Source organism: Ostrea edulis, chromosome 6 (assembly GCF_947568905.1).
Source record: "Ostrea edulis chromosome 6, xbOstEdul1.1, whole genome shotgun sequence".
Taxonomy (NCBI): Eukaryota; Metazoa; Mollusca; class Bivalvia; order Ostreida; family Ostreidae; genus Ostrea; species Ostrea edulis.
The window spans coordinates 33965224-33989272 of NC_079169.1; the positions used below are offsets into that span (position 1 = coordinate 33965224).

At 35.8% G+C, this 24049-nt stretch overlaps 2 protein-coding genes across 3 annotated transcripts in view; one reads left to right on the plus strand and one right to left on the minus strand.

Moving 5' to 3' along the window:
* The window catches only part of LOC125648042 (40S ribosomal protein S11-like), a 46770-nt gene extending 25247 nt beyond the window's left edge, over window positions 1-21523 (plus strand). Inside the window, exons 1-4 of one of the 2 annotated variants that reach the window (XM_048874937.2) lie at window positions 11563-11694; window positions 18067-18195; window positions 19485-19690; window positions 21365-21523. In XM_048874937.2, the coding sequence (XP_048730894.1) occupies window positions 11683-11694; window positions 18067-18195; window positions 19485-19690; window positions 21365-21491 (474 nt within the window). In that variant the 5' untranslated portion in view covers window positions 11563-11682 and the 3' untranslated portion in view covers window positions 21492-21523. Of the gene's footprint in view, window positions 1-11562; window positions 11695-18037; window positions 18196-19484; window positions 19691-21364 lie in introns of those variants that run through there. The other variant, XM_056139389.1, reaches the window with a different exon arrangement.
* LOC125648043 (uncharacterized) lies at window positions 3595-11597 on the minus strand. The gene is made up of 4 exons (XM_048874940.2): window positions 11512-11597; window positions 6985-7866; window positions 5405-5536; window positions 3595-5204 (listed from the first exon to the last, which is right to left on the minus strand). The coding sequence occupies exons 2-4, from the start codon at window positions 7046-7048 to the stop codon at window positions 4933-4935; spliced, it is 468 nt and encodes a 155-aa protein (XP_048730897.2). The 5' UTR covers window positions 7049-7866; window positions 11512-11597; the 3' UTR covers window positions 3595-4932.
* Window positions 21524-24049: the final 2526 nt, after the last annotated feature.

Below are 24049 nucleotides of genomic sequence, written 5' to 3' on the forward strand. Positions count from 1 at the left end.
TACAGTAGGTCACGTGATGAACTGTTTCACCCCCTGCTCATTTGTGTACCTTTCTCTACTGGTTAAAGTTGGAAAACAGAAAAAAAAAATAATATCAATTTATATAGTAGATTAGGTAATAACAACGGTTGACAATGCATGACGACGGGTAACAATATATATATATATATATATATATATATATATATATATATATATATAAAGCACAAACAAACAATTATAACACCCAACCTTACGTTTACCCCTAGGATCTAAACGATACATGTGATAATCAATTAATTAATATAATCACAACTAGGTACTGAAAATTTTCGCCCCAGCCCGGGGTTGAACCAGCGATGTACGGCACCCACCGCCTAGCAAGATTGTCAAACCAGTGTGTAAGTCCACTCGGCCACAATATATATATATATATATATATATAATTAACTGTGCAGAATATTTGTGCGTACGGTTGAAACATTCAGTATACCCCCCCCCCCCCCCATTAATATTACATGTTTTGTAGGGTAACATGTGAAATTGTCACCCCGCAAAACCATTGTTGACCTTCGCCTTGGTCAACAATGGTTTCCGCGGGGTGACTATTTCACATGTTACCGTACAAGGCTACAATAAAACTATGATTTAGCACTCTGTGTAAATAGTTATTGTATATCTATTTCGGTGCGTCTTAATTTATTTGGACGAAGGACGGTGACGAGTGCGAAGCACGAGTCTCCGCCCTTCGTCCAAATAAATCAAGATACACCGAAATAAATATTCAATATGACCAATTAGAAATGTAATATCTGTCATGTGACCAGTGGTTATTGCATGATTTTTTTAATTACCCCAATGAAAAGTAAAGTTTTTGTCAGGTGATCGCTTGGGTATTTTCTTCTTCCCCCCATGCATGCTCATCGCCCGATAGTTGGTGAGAGCGGATGTGCAGAATGTGTCTGATCAGTGCATCATTGGCGATTTACACGATTTGGGTTTACAGTTTTTATTCAATGATGACCATGAGGATCTTCTCACAAGCATGTGAGGATCACACATTTCGTGAAATTAAACTGGGAAATGATAAAATGGATATCGACACGGCCGAGATCACATTCTCAGCAACTATCGGGCGATAAGAGCGCGATGAGCATGCATGGTGGGAAGAAAAAAATACCCAAGCGATCACCTGACAAAAACTTTACTTTTCATTGGGGTAATTAAAAAAACCATGCAATAACCACTGGTCACATGACAGATATTACATTTCTAATTGGTCATGTTTCGGTGTATCTTGATTTATTCGGACGAAGGGCGGAGACTCGTGCTTCGCACTTGTCACCGCCCTTCTTCCAAATAAATCAAGACACACCGAAATAAAACTGTATGAAATTTGCTCTAAGTTAAGCTATTTAAGCTAGAAGACAGATTTTTATATATTCTACGTAAAAAATGACCCCTTCATCATAGATTGGTTAATTGTTCATGTACTGTACATTCCTTATTTTACGCGAGTACTTACATGTAATTAATACCACGAAATCATTCGTATTCGTAAAATCGCGAGAACAAAACTTCGCGAGTGCTCTGTTGATCAAGAGCCTTTTCATGTAGATTTATTTTAGCAAAAAGGAAATTAAAAGCGAGTAATTTAATACGCGATGGATCCCGTGGGGATCCGGGTTAGAATAGGACAGTACCCCTTGCTTGTCGTGAGAGGCGACTAAATGGGGCGGCCCTTCGGATGAGACCGTACTACCGAGGCCCCGTGTCACAGCAGGTGTGGCACGATAAAGACCCCTACCTGCTCAAAGGCCGTAAGCGCCGAGCATAGGCCTAAATATTGCAGCCCTTCACCGGCATTGGTGACGTCTCCATATGAGTCAAATATTCTCGAGCTGGACGTTAAACAATATTCAATCAAAGAATCAATACGCGATTGATATTCTTCGCGAAATTACGCGATAATAAATTCCTCGCATATTTTTAGGAATTTACAATATATTGTTTAACGTCCCACTCGAGAATTTTTCACTCGTATGGAAATGTCACCATTGCCGGCGAAGAGCTGCAAAATTTAGGCCTATGCTCGGCGCTTACGGCCTTTGAGCAGGGAGGGATCTTTTATCGTGCCACATCTGCTGTGATTTTGCGGGCTCATCCGAAGGACTGTCCCATTTAGTTGCATTTTACGACAAGCAAGGGGTACTGAGGATAGATTGTAACCCGGATCCCCACAGTACCCTTCGTCATAGAATGCTTGGTCGGATCTGCAGAACATGGGCCCTGGGTGGTGTCATTTTCTTTCGCGAATTATAAAAAAAAAATGACCTCCGTCGTAGAAATTTGACTCGGTATGATTTCATGACTACAAAGCCCCAATCAAATGCAATGTTGTTGGGTTTTTTTCTATTCTCGAAATCAAATATGTTCAAATAGTGTACGATCTTAACATAAACACTCGTGGTAATGTAGTACAACCCCCGCCACTGCATATACATATATAATATCTTCTTGAGTTTTATTCTAAATAAGAGTGAGATGGTCAATAAACAACAGAAAACAGTACTACATTCCAAACCGTAGTCCCAAAAAACAGGGTGGGGTGGGGGCTTCAATAATTCTGTTCAGATTGCTAATTTCACCATGACTTTACAACTACGATGTGGTTGGGGGCAACCTGCAGGTGAAAATAACTTAGCATGTAAAAATAACGGAAAATGTGTTATCAGAAAATGGGATGTCCCCAACCTTCGCTAGCCAAGGATTACGATACACGGCATTTCTCTCTCATCATGTATCGTTAATCTTGGCTAGCGAAGATGCCCTCCACCACTTCAACTCCCGTTACGTGTCTGTTGCAGTTTGGAACTCTCTTCGTATTGATAATTTTAAAGATAGCATATATTTCGGTATCTAAATTACTATGGATATTTAAATCCATAGTAATTCAGATACCGAAATATACCTATGCATTCTTTAATTTGGATAGAATTTTTTTATTTTGACAGACCTTTGTGCTACACTCATAGAACACTTGCTCATAAAACGGAGTGATATGAGCGAGAGGCCTCTTTTTTTTAATTATACATTGAGATCTTGAGTTGTGACCCTGTTGTAAAAACCTTGTTTTCCTGTATTAGCGAGCCACTGGGGAAATGCAAGGATCTACATGTAGTAGAACTCTGAATGTTTGATAAATAAAATTTTGTAAACTGATGGATTGTCAACTAATGACATTTCTGAACAAATCTCAGCTAGTATTGTGAACGATCTATTGTGGTCCTTGTATACATATTTAGGTAGCTTAATTCATTATATACCCATCAATAATCCGTGTTTTTCGATACAGTAAAATTCAGAGTGTGATCTGAAGAGTTCGATCATGTCTCATTGTCAGGTGGTTAGAGCCTCGGTTAACGTCCCTTGTATACCTTGGCGCCAAGTCAAACTTATCTCGCCGTGAACCTCTAGCATGCTGGAGTAACAGGTGTGTTTGATCTGATGATCCGTGCGTGTCAACTCGAAATGATGATTGATCCGACTCTTCCAATCAAGTTACTGTAGCAATAACATATATTTTCATATTAACAATCACAAATGAAAAAGCAATAATAAATCATTCATTTATTTCCTGAATAAAAAAAATATCTTAAAATAAATTCGTTTTACCAATCACTATCAAAATCCTATACATGTATATTTGTAAGGTATGCATTCTTGATAATACAGAAAACAAAACCATATTGACACTGATCTTGTATTTAACAACAGTTCAAAAGTCTAAAAGTGATAGTACCAGCATCTGCGATCATAACCAATACAATACTTCATATACATGTTTCTACTGCCTCAATTTACACTTCTGTAAGTATTCAGATGACACCATTTTAATTTATATGCCACTGTAAATACAAAATTTTTAAATTTCAAAAGTTAAAATTGGAATGTATTAACAATATTCACAACCTTATTTGCAAAAAAAAAAAGTACATGGAATATAAAAATACTATGATACAACCAAACATGTATAAATTAAATAATTGGCCGTTCCCAAGTCATGGTCAGTCGCTACTACAAAAGACAACTCCTACTAACATCTCAAGTTTGGAAAATGAGAGTGGGTGTTGCTTGTTATGTACATGGGGGCTTTTCTCTTTTTTCTTGTGTATTCTTCCTATCTCTAGAAAACATTGGTGACTCAAAGCTCCGCTACCTGGATGCAGTGTAGATACAAACACAGTATGAGTTACCTACCCCTTGATGGAGACTAAAACTTATGGCTGAGGAACAATAACCATTTATCTCTTTGAAAAAAGGTGACAACATCTGATATGTTTGCAGAAAAACTATAAAAATCTAAAAATGAAGGATATCACATACATGTATTAAATCAGATTTGAGAGTAAATTCACATTGGTTATGAAAAGGTGTTTTTACATGATATTAAAAAACATGTCTACATAAATTCCTATTGGTTTAATATGAAAAGGTATTTACATGATTTGATATGCATTAAAAACATGTCTATATGTAAATAATGTCTATATATACAAGATATGAAATGACATGATATCAATATACAAATATACACCGTAGAAACTGCATACATACATGAATTATATCATAAAGACTGTGATTATTAATGTGTACAAAATTACATTTGCGGAATCAGTGTATAAAACAAAACTGGAATGTAACACTGAATACATAGAGTAATAAGATCACTCAGGGGTGGATCCAGAAAATTTGGGGGAGGGGACCCTTTCTAGTTCAGACATTTTTTCCTTAACATATACTTCCAAAAACAATTTTCCTATTGATCATGCTTATGGGTCTAATTGTAAATATAAATTGAAAGAAAATCATTATATTTTGCTTTTATAAATAACTTGCAACTTCTGCACTAAATTTCTGAAAGAAAATGAAGGACTTATACAATGTTCAGCATCACAGCACTTTGAGGACTGAGTAAGAAATGATGGTGGACAGTAAGGAAATAACAGTTAATTTGGAAGACAATCTTGAAGCAGAATTACAACCATTCCAATCGTTGCAGAAGCAGTACATCACTTTCTCGTCCTCTGTGTCCATTGGTTTGTAGGCATCATTCTTTCTGGCTGGCAAACAGTAGCCATGACGACGCAAGTTAGGCATCAGGAGACGATGACGTGTTGACCTCATAAGGCTACTTTCACAATCTCTTACAATATTGTATTCACCTGTCAATGTTGAAATAGATCAAATGTAAGTTGTATTCACAGATGAATTATATTGCTGTTATATGAAAAATGTAACACACAATGCAGAATGTCACTGTAAAGTCATTAAATGAAAAACAAATGTACATATTGTAATTTGATACTCATTTGAAAAAAAAAACTTCCTTTATCCTTTCTGTTTGATCTTTTACTTTACGTACTTCCAACTTTTTTAATAATTTTGACACAGAATTCCGAATCTCCACAATCTCGCCATGGAAACATTCTCCAGTCCAAGTCATCTCCACAGCCGCCCATAGCACTGACGCAACGGTGACACATAATGGCAGAGCCTGAAAGTAGTGCAATTAATCATGACCTCATTTCCCCACAATTACAATACATTCATACATATATAATTGTTAAATCGTCGTAAAATAACATTTTCCAAAATACTCTCTCTTCAATGAATCAATTCACATTATCTACCCCTTTCATTATAGAAATTAATTTCTTTGAGCTGGAGGCTGTTATATCGAGCTCCAGGAGATTCGATTTGCATTACACGTATTTCAACAACAAATGTGTGGAAAAACATCTGATGGTGAGACATTAGAAGTCACTTGATATACATTGTCAGAAATTTGGGTACAAGTTCTCCTAGAGAAGCTGTACCTGGGTATGATTTGAATATTGATTTCTCCAGTAGACCTTGTACCGAAATTTGTATGATATCATAAAATAACAAAGTTTTTTTCTTTCAAGGAGAACTCCTACCCAGATTTCCATTCGATACAATAGAATGACATTGAATTTTTTTTCCTCTGGGAGAACTTGTACCCAGATTTTTATGACAAAAATGACAAAGTTTTTATCTCCTGGAGAACCTGTGCCCAAATTTATATGATAAAATGACAAAGTTTTCTCCAAGAGAACTCATACCCAGATTTCCATTTGATAAAATGTCAAAGTTTTTCTCCAGGAGAACTTATACCCAGATTTTTATGACAGAAAACTCAAATGAGAAAGTTTTTCTCCAGGAGAACCTGTACCCAGATTTCCATTTGATAAAATGACAAAGATTTTTTTTCTAGGAGAACTTGTACCCAGATTTTTATGACAAAAATGACAAAGTTTTTATTTCCTAATGACAAATATGACCAAGTTTTTCTCTCCTAAAGAACTTTCAAGCCCAAATTTATGATAAAATGACAAAGTTTTTCTCCAAGAGAATTCATACCCAGATATAGATGGGTACGACTTCTTTTTGGAGAACTTGTACAAAAATTCTGGGTACAAGTTCACCTGGCCTGGGTATGGGTTCTCCAGAAGTCTTTCCAATGGGGTCCTTATGTTATTGAATGAAACTGAACATTTCTGAGATCAGTGCTTTTTATTTCCTCAAAATTGATCTAAATGTGGCTTTAGGAGAATTTTTTTAAAATTTTTTTTGTAAAAAAGATGGTTTCGTATGAAATAAACAGAATCTGTTTTAAGGGGGGGGGGGGGGCACTTTGGGCCAAGGACTTAGGAGTACATTTGTCATATCTATATTAAAACTACACAAAAGAAATATTTTTTTGATCGTCGCGATTTGATAAGAGTGAATCATATCGATGATAGCAAATATTACAAATACCAGAAAATCACACGTCGTCTTTGCTTCTGGAGTTATAAACTAAAGGCATCAGAATTCATCAAAACACAAACGAAATGCTGAAAGCGTAAGCAAATGATCTTATTTCACTCTTTTAAAATTTATCTTGCAAAAGAAATTTTAATATATAAATGAATTACTTACATGATTGATATAGTGAGATGGAGACAAATAAGAGGACAGTGATGGTATTCACAGTATTTGTCATTTTGAGTCGCTTCCTACTTCACATAGCTTCAAAACACCGGAAATGGCTATTTACGCCGCGCAGGCGTGAGTCATCTCCTTGGGTTCATCTATTAGGTGGGCGGTAAATCTAGTACTGCCGACTCCCGACGGTCCCGGATTGCGATGTTTTATAGACAATATTAAAACCGGTGAACAAAATTACTTCATATAGTAAGTATAAATTCTTCAACTTGAAATGTTGACTACTCAAAAGCGGTAAATCTAGTACTGTGTTGTAAATACAACAAGAGGCCCCCAGGCCTTATCGGTCAACTGAATACTAGTGAAAAAGTATCACTACTTCCATGGGCTATGAAATCTAGAAAAAAAAAATTACTGTTCTAAATATCTAAGCTAAATTCTAATGTTCAGCAACAGTATAAAACAATATGTGTTCTTAAACTTCACTGCCCTCATACACTGATGAAAGGCTTTAAATAATAGGTGTATTCACAGGGGCTAAGCCCGTTTTGGGCCCGAACTCTGTGATACCATAAATATAGAAAGGGGTCTAACTCTGACACAGATAAAAAAAACTAACCACCCGCTTCAAATGCCTAAAAAATCTTAAACTAGGTAAGCTATGCGTAATTTGTCGTTTTCCTTGCATAGATTAATGTTTTAACTACTTGCATGCCAAATTTCAAGTCACTGGTTCTTAAAATAACAAAGATATACGTCACCGTTCTCTCGATGTCACTTGTATATTTTTACTAGGACATTTACCGGTCCAGGTCACGGAGTCGTTTCTCGCCTATGACAGTAGCGAAATCCAGACTAGTATGGAAGATTTCGGACCTGTCAATTAAAATTTCACATCAATTATACGCTACTTACTTCCTCATATTTTAATAATTTCTTCGTGTAGACGTTACACGACTTATTTTTCCTCAGCAGCATTAACTGTTGACAAGAGCTGCCGTTTTAATGAGCGCACTAAATACCCGATAGACTTAAAATCTCAAATACCTTAAAACTTATCAAAACATTATTTTTGTGATATTGCACTTTGAGAAGGAAATTGAACATTATTTCTTGGCTTTTTTAATTTTTTGTTTTTGTTTATTCTATTTCATTTAGATTATTATTACCCATTTTCCCCTTCTTTAAAGTTTTAGACATTTCGGGTATTTAGTGTATTCATTAAAATGGCAGCTCTTGTCACTGCTTTTAAGGGAAATGTTTCTATTCCTTTATAAAAAAAAAAAAACTCTCTCCTGAATGTGAGTCTTTTAACATCCACTCCTGTAGTTCGACTCTTCACTACAGCAGTTATTATTCCCTCTGCTTCTTGTCATTTTGTTTGAAATATTATTTCCTAACTTCCGGTGGGAAAGCTGATGGACACTGATTTGCTTTATGACCTTTTCCACAACACTTGAAACATTTCACATTTGTTTTCTTGACATCTTCTGTCTGTCCTTTAGGTTGAAGAGGTTCTGCTCGCACTCTTCCGCGTCAATGTCTGTAACTCTCGACTGTGTCTATCCAGCTGCTGTTGCTGATTCAGAATTAATTTTTTATTTCATCTAACGAATCAACCAGCAGAACTTTAGCTTCTTCTGATGAACATTGCTCTGGTAAACGAGCTTTGTGATCCTCCGGTCAATCAATCACTGTTTCTCTGAATTTTGGAAACTTCATATCTTTTTATTGGTGTAAGTAACGTCTCTTCTCCCTTCGTAAACTGTCATCATGAATGCCATTCACAATTTTTTTTCATCTTTGTTCTGAATTTTCTCCATGAGCTTCATCAACGCTAAGGAATATTTCTGTAGGGTTTCACCACTTTCCTGATTGCGTTGGTAAAACTGCCAGGGGCGGATCCAGGAATTGCGGTTACGGGGGGCGCCACTTTATGAGGCAGTGGGTCCAGGGGGCGAAGCCCCGGAAGCTCCTGGATTTTACAGATTTTATGGGGCTTGAAATATTTCTCCTATTTAGTCATTTGTAATATTTTCTATCATTTTTTAAAAGGTGAAATTAATAAAATGACCCAAATTTTAAGGATTTTTTGGAAAAAATTAAATTCTCCCAATAAAGTAATTCAAAAAATCAAAAGATTTTGTAATTTATTTCTCCGGGAGTGGAAGAAATTATTGCTTCTTTTATCGTTTAGTACATTTACCGAAACAAGATACCGCGATTTACCTTAAATTTGAAAATTTTAAGAGGGGGGGGGGGGGGCGCCGGCTCCGCCCCCCTCTAAATCCGCCACTGACTGCTGTTGTAATGTTGCATAGTTTGGTGGTTAGTAAAAACTGAACGAATAATATCAAATATCTTATTTGGAGAATCTCTTTCAGTCTCTGGCCGAAGACGTACTTCATCATTACACTGTCCTCCAATGTTACCAATGAAATCAAGTTTGGCCTCAAGAGGTTCTATGGTTTTCAAATGTTTGTTTTACATCATTCATGAATCCATTCATCAATTTCTGGGTCATTTACACTAATCGGCCTCCCACTTAATTTCGGTACTTTTTTTCTCTTGCAATGAAAACAGTTCTGTGTTCATCTGACTTAGCAAAGCCACGGTATGTACATCGGTATTCAGTTTTTTGCTTTTATCAAGTCATGCTCTAATTTCTCTGCTTTCATAGTTTGAAAGTAGTCATGATAATCAACTGGTCTCAAAATCAATAAGAAATTGGTTATATTTAGCCTACCAGTCTGTGTGGAGTGGAACTTTATTTTTGTCACAAGCACCTGTGTTCTGTCACTGCACGGTCGGCATTCAGCATCCAATGTAGTTGGAACTGTGGCTGAACCAGTGTCAATACACTGCTGGACTATCTACATATTATATATGCACTGCCAAATAATCTAACCGTTAACCTATCCAATCCATGACGCCATTTGCCAAAACCAGAAAAAATTTGGTTCTTTAAGGTAGCTCCATCCTCATGTGACTTATCAATATTAATGGTTAAAAGTGGAAAAACTTTATTAATTTCCACTCAATACAGTTTAATTCAATTAATATGTTTTACGACGTGACCGTGTTTGAGGGCGAAGCAAAAAAGTTTTGACATTAGTATCTATATCCAAAACAGGACAAAAACAACCCGAAGTTAGCACGCGGACGGAGCTGTATCAAAGCATCCTAATTTTTGGACATTTGATCCACCTATATATTGAACGCGGGAAATATAACGCAATTGATGCAATCGGAACTCCTCGAATGTCTCGCGCACTCGACATAGCAATCGGTACCCCTCGCCCTTTACGTAGGAACGGAGGAAAGGGCGAGGTGTTCCGATTGTCGACATAGATGTCGAGTGCGCGAGACATTCGAGGAGTTCCGATTGGCAATTGATGTAAACAGTACATTGTGACGTCATATTCAGCGTCGTTATTTAGCAAATTTACAAACAAAGCGTTTGAACCACAACAAAAAACATGGCGTTAATCGTGGAGTGATTATATATGATTAAGAAAATAAGATTTACATGCTTTTACGGATTTTACGTGTAACATCTCAGAACGACGTGAACTAGAGTAGACGAGATTCAAAATGTCCAAGCTCTAATATTCGAATCGACGCCATTGGTACTAAACTTTTCAAGTTCCATAATGATTACCGTCAAGCGAAAACCACCCTTATTATAATATGATTACGGTGTGACCGTTGGGGCGAGCGCAGCATACCTGAATACATTTTCAAAAAATTCATATTGAAAACAAGGAAAACTGATCTGGTTCACTGTCAATACGTAGGATTACTGCCTTGCTCTTCTCGCCAATGTAGGAACCAGTTTAGCGGGAAATGCAACGAGCGTGTTGTGACGTAGCCTGGTAGTTGTGACGTGACTGTTTACATTTCTTTAGACAATATTTTAAAAAGAAAAAGAAAGGGGGGGATATATGATTGTCATCCTTTCCTTTCAAATAAGAAAAGTTTGTAATACTTCAAAGATTTTTTTTATTATTATTTTACGAATCGAACCATTCGCCATTTTGTACGAGGGACTTCTGGGATTGGCGTCAAAAAAAAATTCTTGTTAGAGGTTGAGATTTAGCTCGGATTATTTCCCGCGCTCTAGTCATTAGAGCTCGCAGTACGAGCCAGCGCTCCGCTCCGCGCTGGCTCGCTATAATCACTCCACAATGTACTGTTACATCAATTGCGTTATATTTCCCGCGTTCAATATATATATTATAGGCGGATCAAATATCCAAAATTAGGATGTTTTGATACAGCTCCGTCCTCGGTTGTTTTTGTTCTGTTTTGGATATAGATACTAATGCCAAAATTTGTTTGCTTCGCCCTCAAATACGGTCACGCCGTAAAACATATATTATCGATAAATATGATGCAACCCTTTAGGTCCCGATTCAGCCATACACTGATTTGATTCTTTCTGTTACAATATCGTACAAGAAGGGAAACTGTTTCTTAAGTAAAAAGCCCTGTAGATATAGATTGTTGTAAAACATTGACCTTCTCGCATTCTCTCACGTACTCCCCGTAGTGCACGTTGGGTAGAGTCTCGCTTTTCTCGCTCGTGTTCTGTCTATCCGACATTTCTCTGTACGACTATAGCCAAAGTTATCCCAGAATGCAATATACAGTGACGTCATCAAAATTCCGGTCTTTTTCTCGCGAGCAATCATGGCGGATCAGGTACTGCAGCACGTGTTGTTGAGTTATTGCTATATTTGCAGTAAAAATGAAGAAATACAAGTTACAATAAACAAACAAATATATCAATGATACACCCATCCTTTCAGAAGGGGTATTTTTCATTCACATTGACTACGTTATCTCTATCACTTGTACATCTAAGTAGTCATTCCATGTTGGCACTTCAAGCACGGAACAAAATTCCTCAATATTTTACAACATGATGACAAGAGTATTGTCTAAACCTTAGTAGTCATAACGAGCATTTCTGGTGTCATTGAAATAGGCCAAAAGTAAATGAATGTTGGTCATTCTGAATATTGGGTGGCATGTAGAGGGTTTGAAATTTCAGTTGAAAAATAGCATTGCGCATGTAGCCTTTTGTGGGCTCCTGTAGGTTAAAGTATAGGGCTCAAATATCAACTTGCTCCAACTTTCTTGCAGGTATATTTTCAAATCCGTGAATTTGGAAAATTTGAATTAACTTCTGTCTTCACTTCTTCAGTTCAGCAGGTTGGGAACACTTCCCCTATAGCGAGATATTCTCGGTATTTAAAACGCGATCATCCCTCTCTAGCGAGAGTAAATATATCCCGTACAACCGAGAAAAACACCCGTGGAGTACATCTCTTCGAGTTTCACGTGAAAAGAAGAAAAAGTGCTAAAATGTCTGATACTTCTGCAAATATATTAATCAAAACAAAAACACTCACAATGTGCATTGGATTTCACACTGCTTCTCTCTTACGCAGCAACTTTGATATGCAATTTCTTGACTATGTTGTCAATTTCACAGAAACAATTCGCAGCATGTTGAGTGTGTGTCGCACTTATTCAGCGTTGCACAGGATTTGGCATTATTTTCAATAAAGACGCCAAAACACCTGCTTATGGTAATGTTTATTTCTCGCTAAAGAGGAATAATCGCGTTTTAGCAAGAATATCTCGCTATAGGGGAAGTGTTCCCAATCTGTTCAGTGTAATGTGTTCCATACTTTGCTAATTTTATGGTCATCCTATTTGATTTAAAATCAAATTACTTGGGTTAAAACAGGTGAAATAATTTATGATAGGTCGTACAGTCTCATAACTACATACGTGCGATGATTTAAGGAGGTATGCTACACCAGAGAAATTTGATGTAGATGAAAAGTGTAGGATATGTACAAAAATATTTTGAATTTGAAAATTTTCAAATTTACTTTATTTTGTCAAAAAATACAGTTTTAGTAGAAGGTAATCTGAAAAAAAATTAAAACCCCTGCTGGACTCGAACCTGCGACCTACAGTTCAGCAGTCGGTATACTAACCTACTGAGCTACTCGGCTAGGTATTTAAATGGAAAAGGAAAAGTCAAATATTGCTGATATCGATTTTGTCATCCATGTTTTTAAAGGCAGTCAGCCATTATGACGATGTAGAGTACTACCTTAATAGCGTTTTTACGAGATGGAAAAAAAATATTGTAATTCGGACCATACAGCTTTAACTGTTTCAGAACTCTTCTCAGTCGTTCCTGTGTTGCAGGGTGTTGTTTGTTGTTATTACAGTGATTGGGAAGGCCATGCGCCATAGTCCCATTCAGGTGAAAATTGGCGCATTGAATTATTTAATCCATGCGCCAAAGTGCGCATTCATTATCAATTATAACTTACGTTTTTTTTCTCTAGAAGTGAATTGGGTACGACTTACTTATTTTTTGTACATTCATTTTTAATTCCTATGTATTCTGATACACCGAATCTCATTGGTTGAAGCAATACAAATCAAAATAGATAACCAATAAACTATTTCCTCTTACACCACATCTCATCACGTCTTCTAGTGTTTAAGCTTCGGAAATATAGAAACACCAGAAAGTGAAAGAAAAAAAATAATGGGGGAAAAATGAGAGACCGGGCCAAAATTAAAAATAGCTTTGTTTCCCGCACCCGACCGACCGTGTGAAAATGTTGCGACCAAATTTTTTTTTTGGTCATTGGACGTTCTTTTTTTTTTTTTTAAACCGGATCTTGACCGGAATCGTTCTGTATATTATTTTGAGCCTTGGAGTTATTTCCCTTGTACAGAATTCTGTGGATAACCGGAACTACTTGGCCATTTCCAACACACAAAGTATGGACAAAAGCGGAGTTGCTCCGAAAGAGAAATTTTTACGACCAAACAGTCATAATTTGAAAACATGGCGAAGTTCGCCGTGTTTTCTGTCACAATTTTTAGGGACGACCGTGAGATCGTAACCAAAACTATTCGAAAGATAGATCTGAGCAATACATTGGAAAACGTCCTTTCATCGTTTAAATGTTTATACGAAATCCGTTTAACATTATAAATTTATACGCAATCTTTATAGCACTGTAACGTTAACAAATATTTACTACCATAACTAAAAGTTTCTTATCATATATGCTTACAAACCCTTACAACATCTGAACTTACAACATATAAATTTACAAACATTGATAATTATTATATTAAACTTAATTTTACAGCATTCTAATGAACTTTTGGCATTAAATGACGTATGGACTCCGTGGCCGAGTGGTTAGAGCGTTGGGCTCAAGATCACACGGCCTACCATCTATATGTGCGCGGTTACGAATCCTGCTTACGCCCAAAAAAAATTCTTTCTTTCTTTCTTTCCCTCCTTTCTCTTTATATGAATACGGATATGTCCATATGTATGGATTACAATTATTATTATATTATGTGTATATATCTGTGCATATGTAAATGTGTGTTTATATGTAAATTATTATGCTGTAATATCACGGGTATACATTAATTTTAAAATCAATTATTATAGCCATTAATATAGTCATTAATTTAGTCTATGTCATACTAATTTGTTATATGAACTAACTCATTAACTTCTTTTACTTTATTATTTTATTACGATATACATCTTTAGTTTACATGCATAATACATACTATCGAATAAGAGTTAGGGAGCCATGTCGTGCTATATTAGCTGGATCTAGCTACAGGAACATGGTACAGGGTATGAGGTGTAGCACCTGATGATGACCTCAAAATTCTTGCCTAATGACGATCTCAAAATTGTTGTATGGCATAATTTATGATTAATAACTAGTAGCACTCTATTATCAAAATTTTCTTTGGCGACCCTACCCTAATTCTTTTCTGTATATATTTTAGTTATTTCACATGTATATACATACCTACATCCCTATTACTATTACCTGTTATTAATATTACTAATTATTACCTTCTATTAAAATCCAAATAAATATTAAATATTCTGTTATTTATAAAAAATTATAAATAATATATTAAATAAAAATTATTATAATAAATTTTCTTTATCAATTTTATTACTCATTTATAAGTTACTTCTTTATTTAATTATGATTTATGACATATGACCACATGTATGTGTCCGACCATCAAAAGACAGTACCACAATCATTAGACGTGTTGGTACACGATGGTCTTTATTTATTTATATTTATTTATTTTTAAACCATGCGACAACCCATACGTCCCATACGGAGCATATGTATGTTACTACAACACACTTCAACTTCACTATGTTAGTGTATCTGGGAGGTGTTGGAGGGTGAGGCTGGATCGCAATGAGATGGATAGTATTATGGCAGATAATACAGTCACCAATCGGTTAACGATATATAGTTCACCAATCCTACGAATATCAAACAAACTACACTGTCATGAAACCATATATGAATGCTTTGGACAGACATTCAATTTAGGGAAGAAAAAAATCTACCGACCGACCGACCCATGTTGAAAATGGCGGGTCGGGTGCGGGAAACGAAGATATTTTTAAGGATGGCCCCGTCTTCAAATACCAATACCGATAAAAGCAATTATACCTTTGAGAAGGGGACATTGAAACAAAGAAGAAACATTTTCAAGAGCGGTGGAAAAGATCGTGGTCATGGTTCAGTTTCAATTAAAACAATAATGTTCCACTGCTCATTTGCTATTTATTGAAAATGACCATTCAAAATATGTTGATGGCTCATTAAATCTGAAAATGGCCCATTGAAAACTTGAACCGTGGGGCCATAGGCCATTTTGGCCTTCCCAATCACTGTTATTGTTTGATTGTTTTGCATCCCGTCGATAATTGAGACGTCACCAGTTCTAAGTGAAGTATCACAAATTTAGACTTATGCGCAGCTGAGCGTTCAGGGCCATAACAGTGAGGGTTCTTTAATGTGCCAACACCATGACACGGTACCTACGTTTTTAAGGTCGCATCCGAATGACCCGTGAGTCTCACTTCTAAATTTAGTAAATAACGAGCGTTTGGCGAAGGAGTAATTATGTTTACTTCTTAAGTTTGATGCGGCTATGGCATGAATGGGGCTCGAAGTCACAACCTCCTAGTTACGAAGCTTTGAGCTACCGCAACCGGAAAATCTTATGTTTAATAGGGTTTGTTGTAGGGCTGTCACGGTTCCAAAAAAAATTTGGGTCGGGTTGGTTCTAAAAAATTTATTTCGGTTCAGGTCTATATATAACTATTTAAAAAATCTAATATACAGTTTAAATCAAAAACCTTTATTGTATTTTGTCACAATAATTACCCAGGGACGTGGACTGAGGTTTAGACTCGATATCCATGGTACTAGAAACAGCATTGTCACTTCAACCCGTTTCTATCCATGTTTTCAATGTTTTGTCATTGACGATGTTGCTCCTGTGGCGTATTTTCAATGCGTCTGACATATCTTTAATATACTGTCATTATTTACAGTTTTGTCCACAATGCCATCATTTAACAATTGATCAAAATACAGCCACCTTTGAGGAATTTGACGACATAATGATTCTATTTTAAAAACCAAACCCGACCCGAACAACATGACCCACAGTTTTCGGTTATTTCGGGTACCCGTTGCAGCCCTAGTTTGTTGCCAATCATGATCATCAAACCGAACTCTTATTTGAAGCTATTTTTTTAAAAACTGGTTCCCTGCTGATTGGTGCACACACAAGTGAGATCAAGAGAGGCACCAATATATTTTTTTTCTTGAAGTCATTTTGATAGGAGGGAAGTTTTTCGAAAACCAATTGAGTACTTGTATTATGACAAACCAAGACGAATAGCAGTTATTTTCCCGTGGTCGATAAACACTAAAAAAAACGATCGGCTATACTGACCAAAGAATGAAAATTTCATAGGCCATGTTGGCCTTTCTGGAGAATTTTAGTTGGCCATTTTCAATCTGAATCACTGCATTTACTCAGATTTACTAGGCATCTGATCCCACCTCTTGTGTTTCCAAGGATGCGTGTTTGCCCTACTCTAACGGTTTAAAGTTTGTATTCTAATAGGATAATATACGAGATCAATCATTGTTCGTTGTCTTTACAGATTCACATAGATCTGTTTATTTCATTCACACTTTTATATGTATTGCAGTCGTGCATCTTTACAGCATATAACAACCAATGTCTATAAACTGTTCTGAATCTTTTGAAGTTGGCTGTTGTGCTTTCAGTTAACACATTATAACGATCTCAATTATGAGTATATTCTTTTCTAGACTTGTCATCCTCGTGATACTTTGAAGTGTTCCAAGTATTGTGAATCAACAATCCATATGATTTATAATGCATTGGAATTACATTTCCATTTGCCATGACATAACTATTTTTTGTATTTGACTGAAGGTCATTTAACCATGCACATCAGGGCTCGAAATTAACATGTAAATGTCTGTGACTGGTTAAAAGTCTGATGGACTGACTGACATTTGTTTTAGTCAGTCCGATGGGACTGGTCAATTTTCTAAAACATCAATTTGGAAAACATACTTATGGAATCTTTAAACACACATTTGGCATTCCTCTGTAGATTATATCAGATGAACCAGATTAGTAAATATAAATCTCACATTAGTGTTACAATATTGTCTGAGGCATATCGAGTTAAATTCTGTTATTTTATTTTAATAAAATGAACAAAAAATGTTTATTTATTTCTGAAAAACTCTGGTGGACTTGTAAATTTTTCTGTAGACTGGTTGAAATTATACCCTATCAGTACGGCTGGACTTGGTGACATTAAAAGTTAGTTTCAAGCCCTGCACATACACACAAAACTACTTCTTTCTTAATTATTTTTGCCCAACTAGTTGAATTAAAATTCCTCGGAAAGCAGTGTTACATTGAAGGAAGTTCTTTTTTTTTTTTGTACAAAAAACACTTTTCAACCAACACAAAATAAGATATTTAAAAAAAGATATAAGCTGATATTGGTGGGGAAATTCTTCTGATTATGACACAAGTTCTGGTTAGTGACTAGATATCGAGGCTTACAGAATGTGTTAATTGTGCACTGAGTCAGAGTTAAGAAGCTGTCATGTTCTATTTCAGAATGAGAGATCCTTTCAGAAGCAGCCAACGGTGTTTCTTAACAACAAGAAGAGTATGATCTCTGCCAAAGGGAAGAAAAATGCTCGATACTTCAGAAACGTTGGTCTAGGATTTAAAACTCCAAGAGAGGTATTTATAAGGTTACTGCAAAAATTCTGAGATGGTGGTATCTTCAAAAGACCAGGATTAAACATTAAAAAAACATGTGTCTATTGTAGGACTGAAACTATCAATACTTTTCAATATAAAGACTAGATTCAATGTGGAATTCTGTCCCACTTGATTTGTGGATGCAACTCCACTGAAACCGCTCAACAGATTTTGTTCAAATTTTGTAGGATTGTCAGTCACCATATGTAGTTGATCATATTATGCCGCCATTTTGATTCGACAAATTTTACAGGAGTTATGGGACTTAGCTGAATTAACTCAAGTTGCGCGAATTGCTAGAGGTGTAGATAAAATGTGTATTTTATTACACTAGTGTTAAAGAATACAAATAAAATAACCCTTTCATTTTCATGCACCACTGTCACTGCCCTACAGCTCTGTTAAAATGACTTGTTTATATGTCATCATTTAACTGTAATATAGATCGTTTTTATTGTGCAGCAATTTCATAAAGAATTCCTCTGCCCAAGATTTTGTTAGATTCTCAATTTTTATCTGTCTTTCACATGTACTTTTATAAACAAACAAGTATTGAAAGATCTATAGTAACACTTCAGGTTGACCGTTGTGTTAATTAGATATTTCAGTTTTTCTTCTTAAATAAAAAAAACAACAACAATGAACAGGTATTTTTATTTCAATTTTGCCAAAATTTGGGTTGGCGCTCCTGTAAAACAGATATTTAAAAGAAAGTTGGCCTAAAGTCAGAGAAGATATTCCAAATTACCCTGATCTTTAAATTAAACATTATCGAAGTCACAGTGCTATGCATTTATTTTTTTGAAAGGTTAACATTGCTGAAATAGAAATATTCTCCCTACCTACCCAAATTTTAAATGCTGGCTCAGGAAAGGGCAAACAACATTTTTAAAAGGTGGCTTGGCATAAGTATTGTAAATTGTGAAGTAGGTGTATCATTTCTGCGAGATTCAGAATGATTGAAGGAATGTAACTTACTCTGAGTGAGCAAGATATTATGTTGGTCTTTACTTTTAAAAAAGGAAAAAAAAACTCAATAACCTGGGTGATATTGTGTGTTGGTTAAAAAATTCCCAATCTAAACCAAACAATAAAAAAAGAATCATTAAATTTCATAATTTAAAGGGATTGGGACTCTGTCCAAAATCTGTAGTGACAGCCTTGTTAACTTTGATAATGCAACAACTCTTCTGGATGTGAAGTGTAAATGTGAAATTAGATATATCTCGGAGATATTCAGTTTGTTCACTTTTAACGATTCCTTTCAGGCGATGCTCGGAACTTACATTGATAAGAAATGCCCCTTCACAGGAAACGTCTCCATCCGTGGACGCATCTTGAGTGGAGTAGTACAAAAATTGAAGATGCAAAGGACAATTGTGATCCGACGGGACTATCTGCATTATGTCAAGAAATACAAGAGATTCGAAAAACGGCATAAGAACATGTCAGTACACCTTAGCCCATGTTTCAGGTAAATAACAACCGAGAACTGAATCAAGAAGTGTGGATGATTCAGTTTGTCTAATGTTTTAAAATGGTTTGGACACGATTTGAACTGAAAAGTTTCAAATTTAATTTTTCACGTTATTAAAGGGACTGGTTCACGATATTTGAACAAAAATTTTTAATTTTTGATGTTAAACATTAAAAGTATAACTCATTTAATGTTGACAACCACAATTTTGACCTTCTGAGTGCAAGAATAAAAGCTATATTTTAGCCTTAAATCTGTGTTATGTAAACAAAGATTCGAGTATTTTTATACATGCAAACAAGTGAAATATTAATTTTGTAATATAACACATCTTAATTTTGCATAGTCAACATTTTAACTTTTACATGACACATTTTACCCGAAGTAATAAACTTAGATCAATATCCATTTCGTTTGAAAATTTCGTAAACAATAACATACTGCAATTTTTGTTTACAAAACAAAAAATAAACTCTCTAAAATGAGCTTCTACGAATACGTATAGCATTAAATTTTATGTGAAATCTTTTAAACATATTTGACAGTAGATTTTGATTATCAAAAGTGAAAAACAAACTTTTGGGGGAAATCGTGAATCAATCCCTTTAATGTTTACAGTGCTTAATTAAGGTATTTCTAATGTTTAACAAAATTTGAATGTCAGTTATTGAGTTACAAGAAAGATGCAGCGGTCACAATTATGTAAACAAGGCTCATACCATGTTTTTGTTTACATAGAAAATAGCAAGTTTAAAACAAAATGAGATATGACAAACACTAGAAACTGTTTCATTCTTTTCAGAATAACTTGTAAATTGAAAAATCTGCTGTAAATGAAAACAGGACTTGCAGACATGATTTTTCTCTGCTTTAAAGCGGACTTCGCTTTCTGGACTGGAAAAATCCATTCTCTATAGATAACGATTCCACTTCCGGAAATTTCTAGGTTGTTCAATGAATTTCACCGTTTACGGATCTTATTTTCCAGAATATCTGGCTTTGGCTTTGAATTTTACATAGTGGTCAGTATTTCCTCATTGTATTCTTCTCATTGATTGGTTGAATCAGTACGATGTCGCCCAATCAGCAGACTGTACACTGATTGTAAACACGTAAACCTTACAAAAATGTTCGTAAATGTAGTACAAAGAGACGACAACAATGATTAAGGCCATTGACAAGGTCCAGCTTTTGAAGAACCTTTTAGTCAAGTGTTGGTAGATTGTGTAGGACCTTTGCCTAAGACTAGGTTAGGGAACCTAAGGGGCAGGGGCTCTACATTAACTGTTTAATGTTTAAAATGCTTTAGCTAAGGTATTTCTAATGGTCAGCAAAAATTTGAATGTCAGTTGTCGAGGTACACAGGAGATACAGAGCTCACAATTCTTTGTTATGTAAACAAGTGACAAGCGAGGGGTACTGAGGATCTCCTATGTGCAGATGTGAAGGTATCATCTTGTATCAATTCAGGTCATGGAAGATTGAAAAAGCCAGATACACTTTAGAATAAGTGCCCATAAAATTTACTTTTTTGAACATAAATTTTACTTGTCTGACAAGTTTTAAATAAAGAGCCGAATGTCAATAAAACCAAAATAAAACGGTTAGGACACTTGGAATGTTGAACAATGGGAATTGCAGTCGAAATAATGAAACTTTTTTTTTCTCCAGGGATGTGGAATCTGGTGACATCGTGACTGTGGGAGAATGTCGTCCACTCAGCAAAACTGTCCGCTTCAACGTCCTGAAGGTGGCCAAGGGTGGTGCCAACAACAAGAAAGGATTTAAAAAGTACTAATTTGTCAATAAAAAAAAAATATCAGTGAAAAAGGTGTTCTGTGTTGTGGTTAACTAGGAGTGTTAGTACTGATGAATGTTAATAGGAAGTGAAGATAACGAACAGTGATTAATTTCATAACTCCTATAAGCAATACAATATGGAGTTGGTCAAATACAGACCCCTAGATATACCAATTACTTATTTAGGCCTGTCGTTCTGTGAGGAACATAGGCCATCAACGACAGTCCTCCAACGAACACGATTCTGGGCTGCTTTTGCTGCGTTGTGCCAGGTCATGTCCTGCGCCTTCAATTCTGCCTCCGAGTCACGCCTCCAGGTGTTTCTTGGACGTCCCCTCTTTCTCTTGCCCTGCGGGTTCCAGGTCAGGGCCTGGCGTGTGGTGCTGGAAGGTGGCTTCCTTAGGATGTGTCCAATCCAGCCCCACTTAGTACTGATTAATGGTGTTAGTATCAGTTAATAGTGTTTGTAGGAGTGTTAGTAACGATAAGGAGTGTTAGTACCGATTAATGATGTTAGTAGGAATGTTAGTGCCAATTAGGAGTGTTAGTACCAATTGATAGTGTTAGTAAGAGTATTAGTACCGATTAATGGTGTTATTACCGATTAGGAATGTTAATACCGATTAATGGTGTTAGAAGGAGTGTTGGTACTGATTAGGAGTGCTAGTACCGATTAAGAGTGTTAGTAGCGATAAATAGTATTATTAGGAATGTTAGTAACGATTAGGAGTGTTAGTATCGATTAATGGTGATAGTAGGAGTGTTAGTACTGATTAATGGTGTTGGTAGGCGTGTTAGTACCGATTAGAAGTGTTAGTAGTGATATATAGTATTAGTAGAAATGTTAGTATTGATTAGAAGTGTTAGTAGTGATATATAGTATTAGTAGAAATGTTAGTATTGATTAGGAGTGTTAGTACCGATTAATGGTGATAGTAGGAGCGTTAGTACTGATTAATAGTGTTAGAACCGATTAGGAGTGTTAGTAGCGATAAAAAGTATTACATGTATTAGGAATGTTATTATTGATTAAGAGTGTTAGTACTGATTAATGGTGTTAGTACCGATTAGGAGTGTTAGTACCGATTAATGGTGTTAGTAGGAGTGTTAGTACCGATTAGAAGTAAAATGGTGTTAGTACCGATTAATGGTATTGGTAGAAGTGTTAGTACCGATTAGGCGTGTTAGTACTGATTAATGGTGTTAGTAGGAATATTAGTACCGATTAATGGTGTTAGTAGGAGTGTTAGTACCGATTAATGGTGTTAGTAAGAATGTTGTTGATTAGGAGTGTTACACTGTAGTACTGATAAGGCGTGTTCGTGATAAATAGTATTAGTAGGAGCCTCTGTGTACTGCAGATTTATTTACAATAGAGTCACTGTAACTCAAAACAGTGAACTTAGTTGAAAGTTGCAGCTGTAAATGTAATCTCGCTGAAACATTTATAAAATGAAGTTAAAACCCATAGGTTTACAGTGTACACAGGCTTTACATTGTACTTAGGGTTACAGTGTACGTAGAGTTACAGTGTACACAGGTTCACCGTGTATATAGGTTTACAGTGTATGGAATTAGACAGGAAATTGGAAATAACTAGGTGTTACAGTAGTCGGGCTGTGTTAATTTATATAGTTATGGTATAATCCCAAATTGAAAATTAAGGTGTTTATTAAACATACTACCATCTGATATACAAGAGGTATGCTCAATCATCAACGATAAAGATCCCTCCCTGTACAAAGGCCGTAAGCGCCGAGCATAGGGCTAAATTTTGCAGCCATTCAACGGCAAAGATGATGCCTTCATATGTGTGAAAAATTCTTTAGTGGGACGTTAAACAATATACAATCAATCTTTGGTAAAAAAAAAAAAAAAAAAAAAGTCTTACCTTTTGACATTGGACTCGGACTTGGAGTTTGATCTACTTTAAATAAACCTTGAACTATTCAATATCTCCTGAACAATTTAAGATACTATTAGGACTTTCATAATTTGAATAAATATTCCTTATGGTAAGGCCTTTCATATATGATCATCTTGACCTTGGAATTTCAAAACTCAAAAATGGTGAACGATAGTACTATAAACATTCCTTGTGACAAAACTTTTATCGTATCAAAGTCTGACCTTGACCTTGGGGTTTGTCTTACTTTTAAGAAGAGATTCGATGTTTTTCTCTCCCTCCTTCAATCCGATTGATTAATTACGGTTTTACGCCGTTTCGGTCGTTCAATCCGAAACAGAAGACTAATTAAGGTACCCAACAATCTGGCTGCTGTATCGGAACCCTTCGTCGGAAACCCACGGTCGGTCGCACTCTGTTTACCTCCCGCGGTACAAAACGCTGATATTTTCACTGGAAGGTGTGTCTCGGCTTTTATATGCGATTGGTTGCTTTACCATTACCTATTGCGATATTCAACCATTGGAAGAGCCCCTTATTTTCAATGTTCGGGATCATAGAAAAACATTCTTTCGGAGCGAAGATTTTGACTACGTTTAAATTGGACAAGATACAAAGCTTTCAACGAGATGCTTTGAAGCGAATGGCGT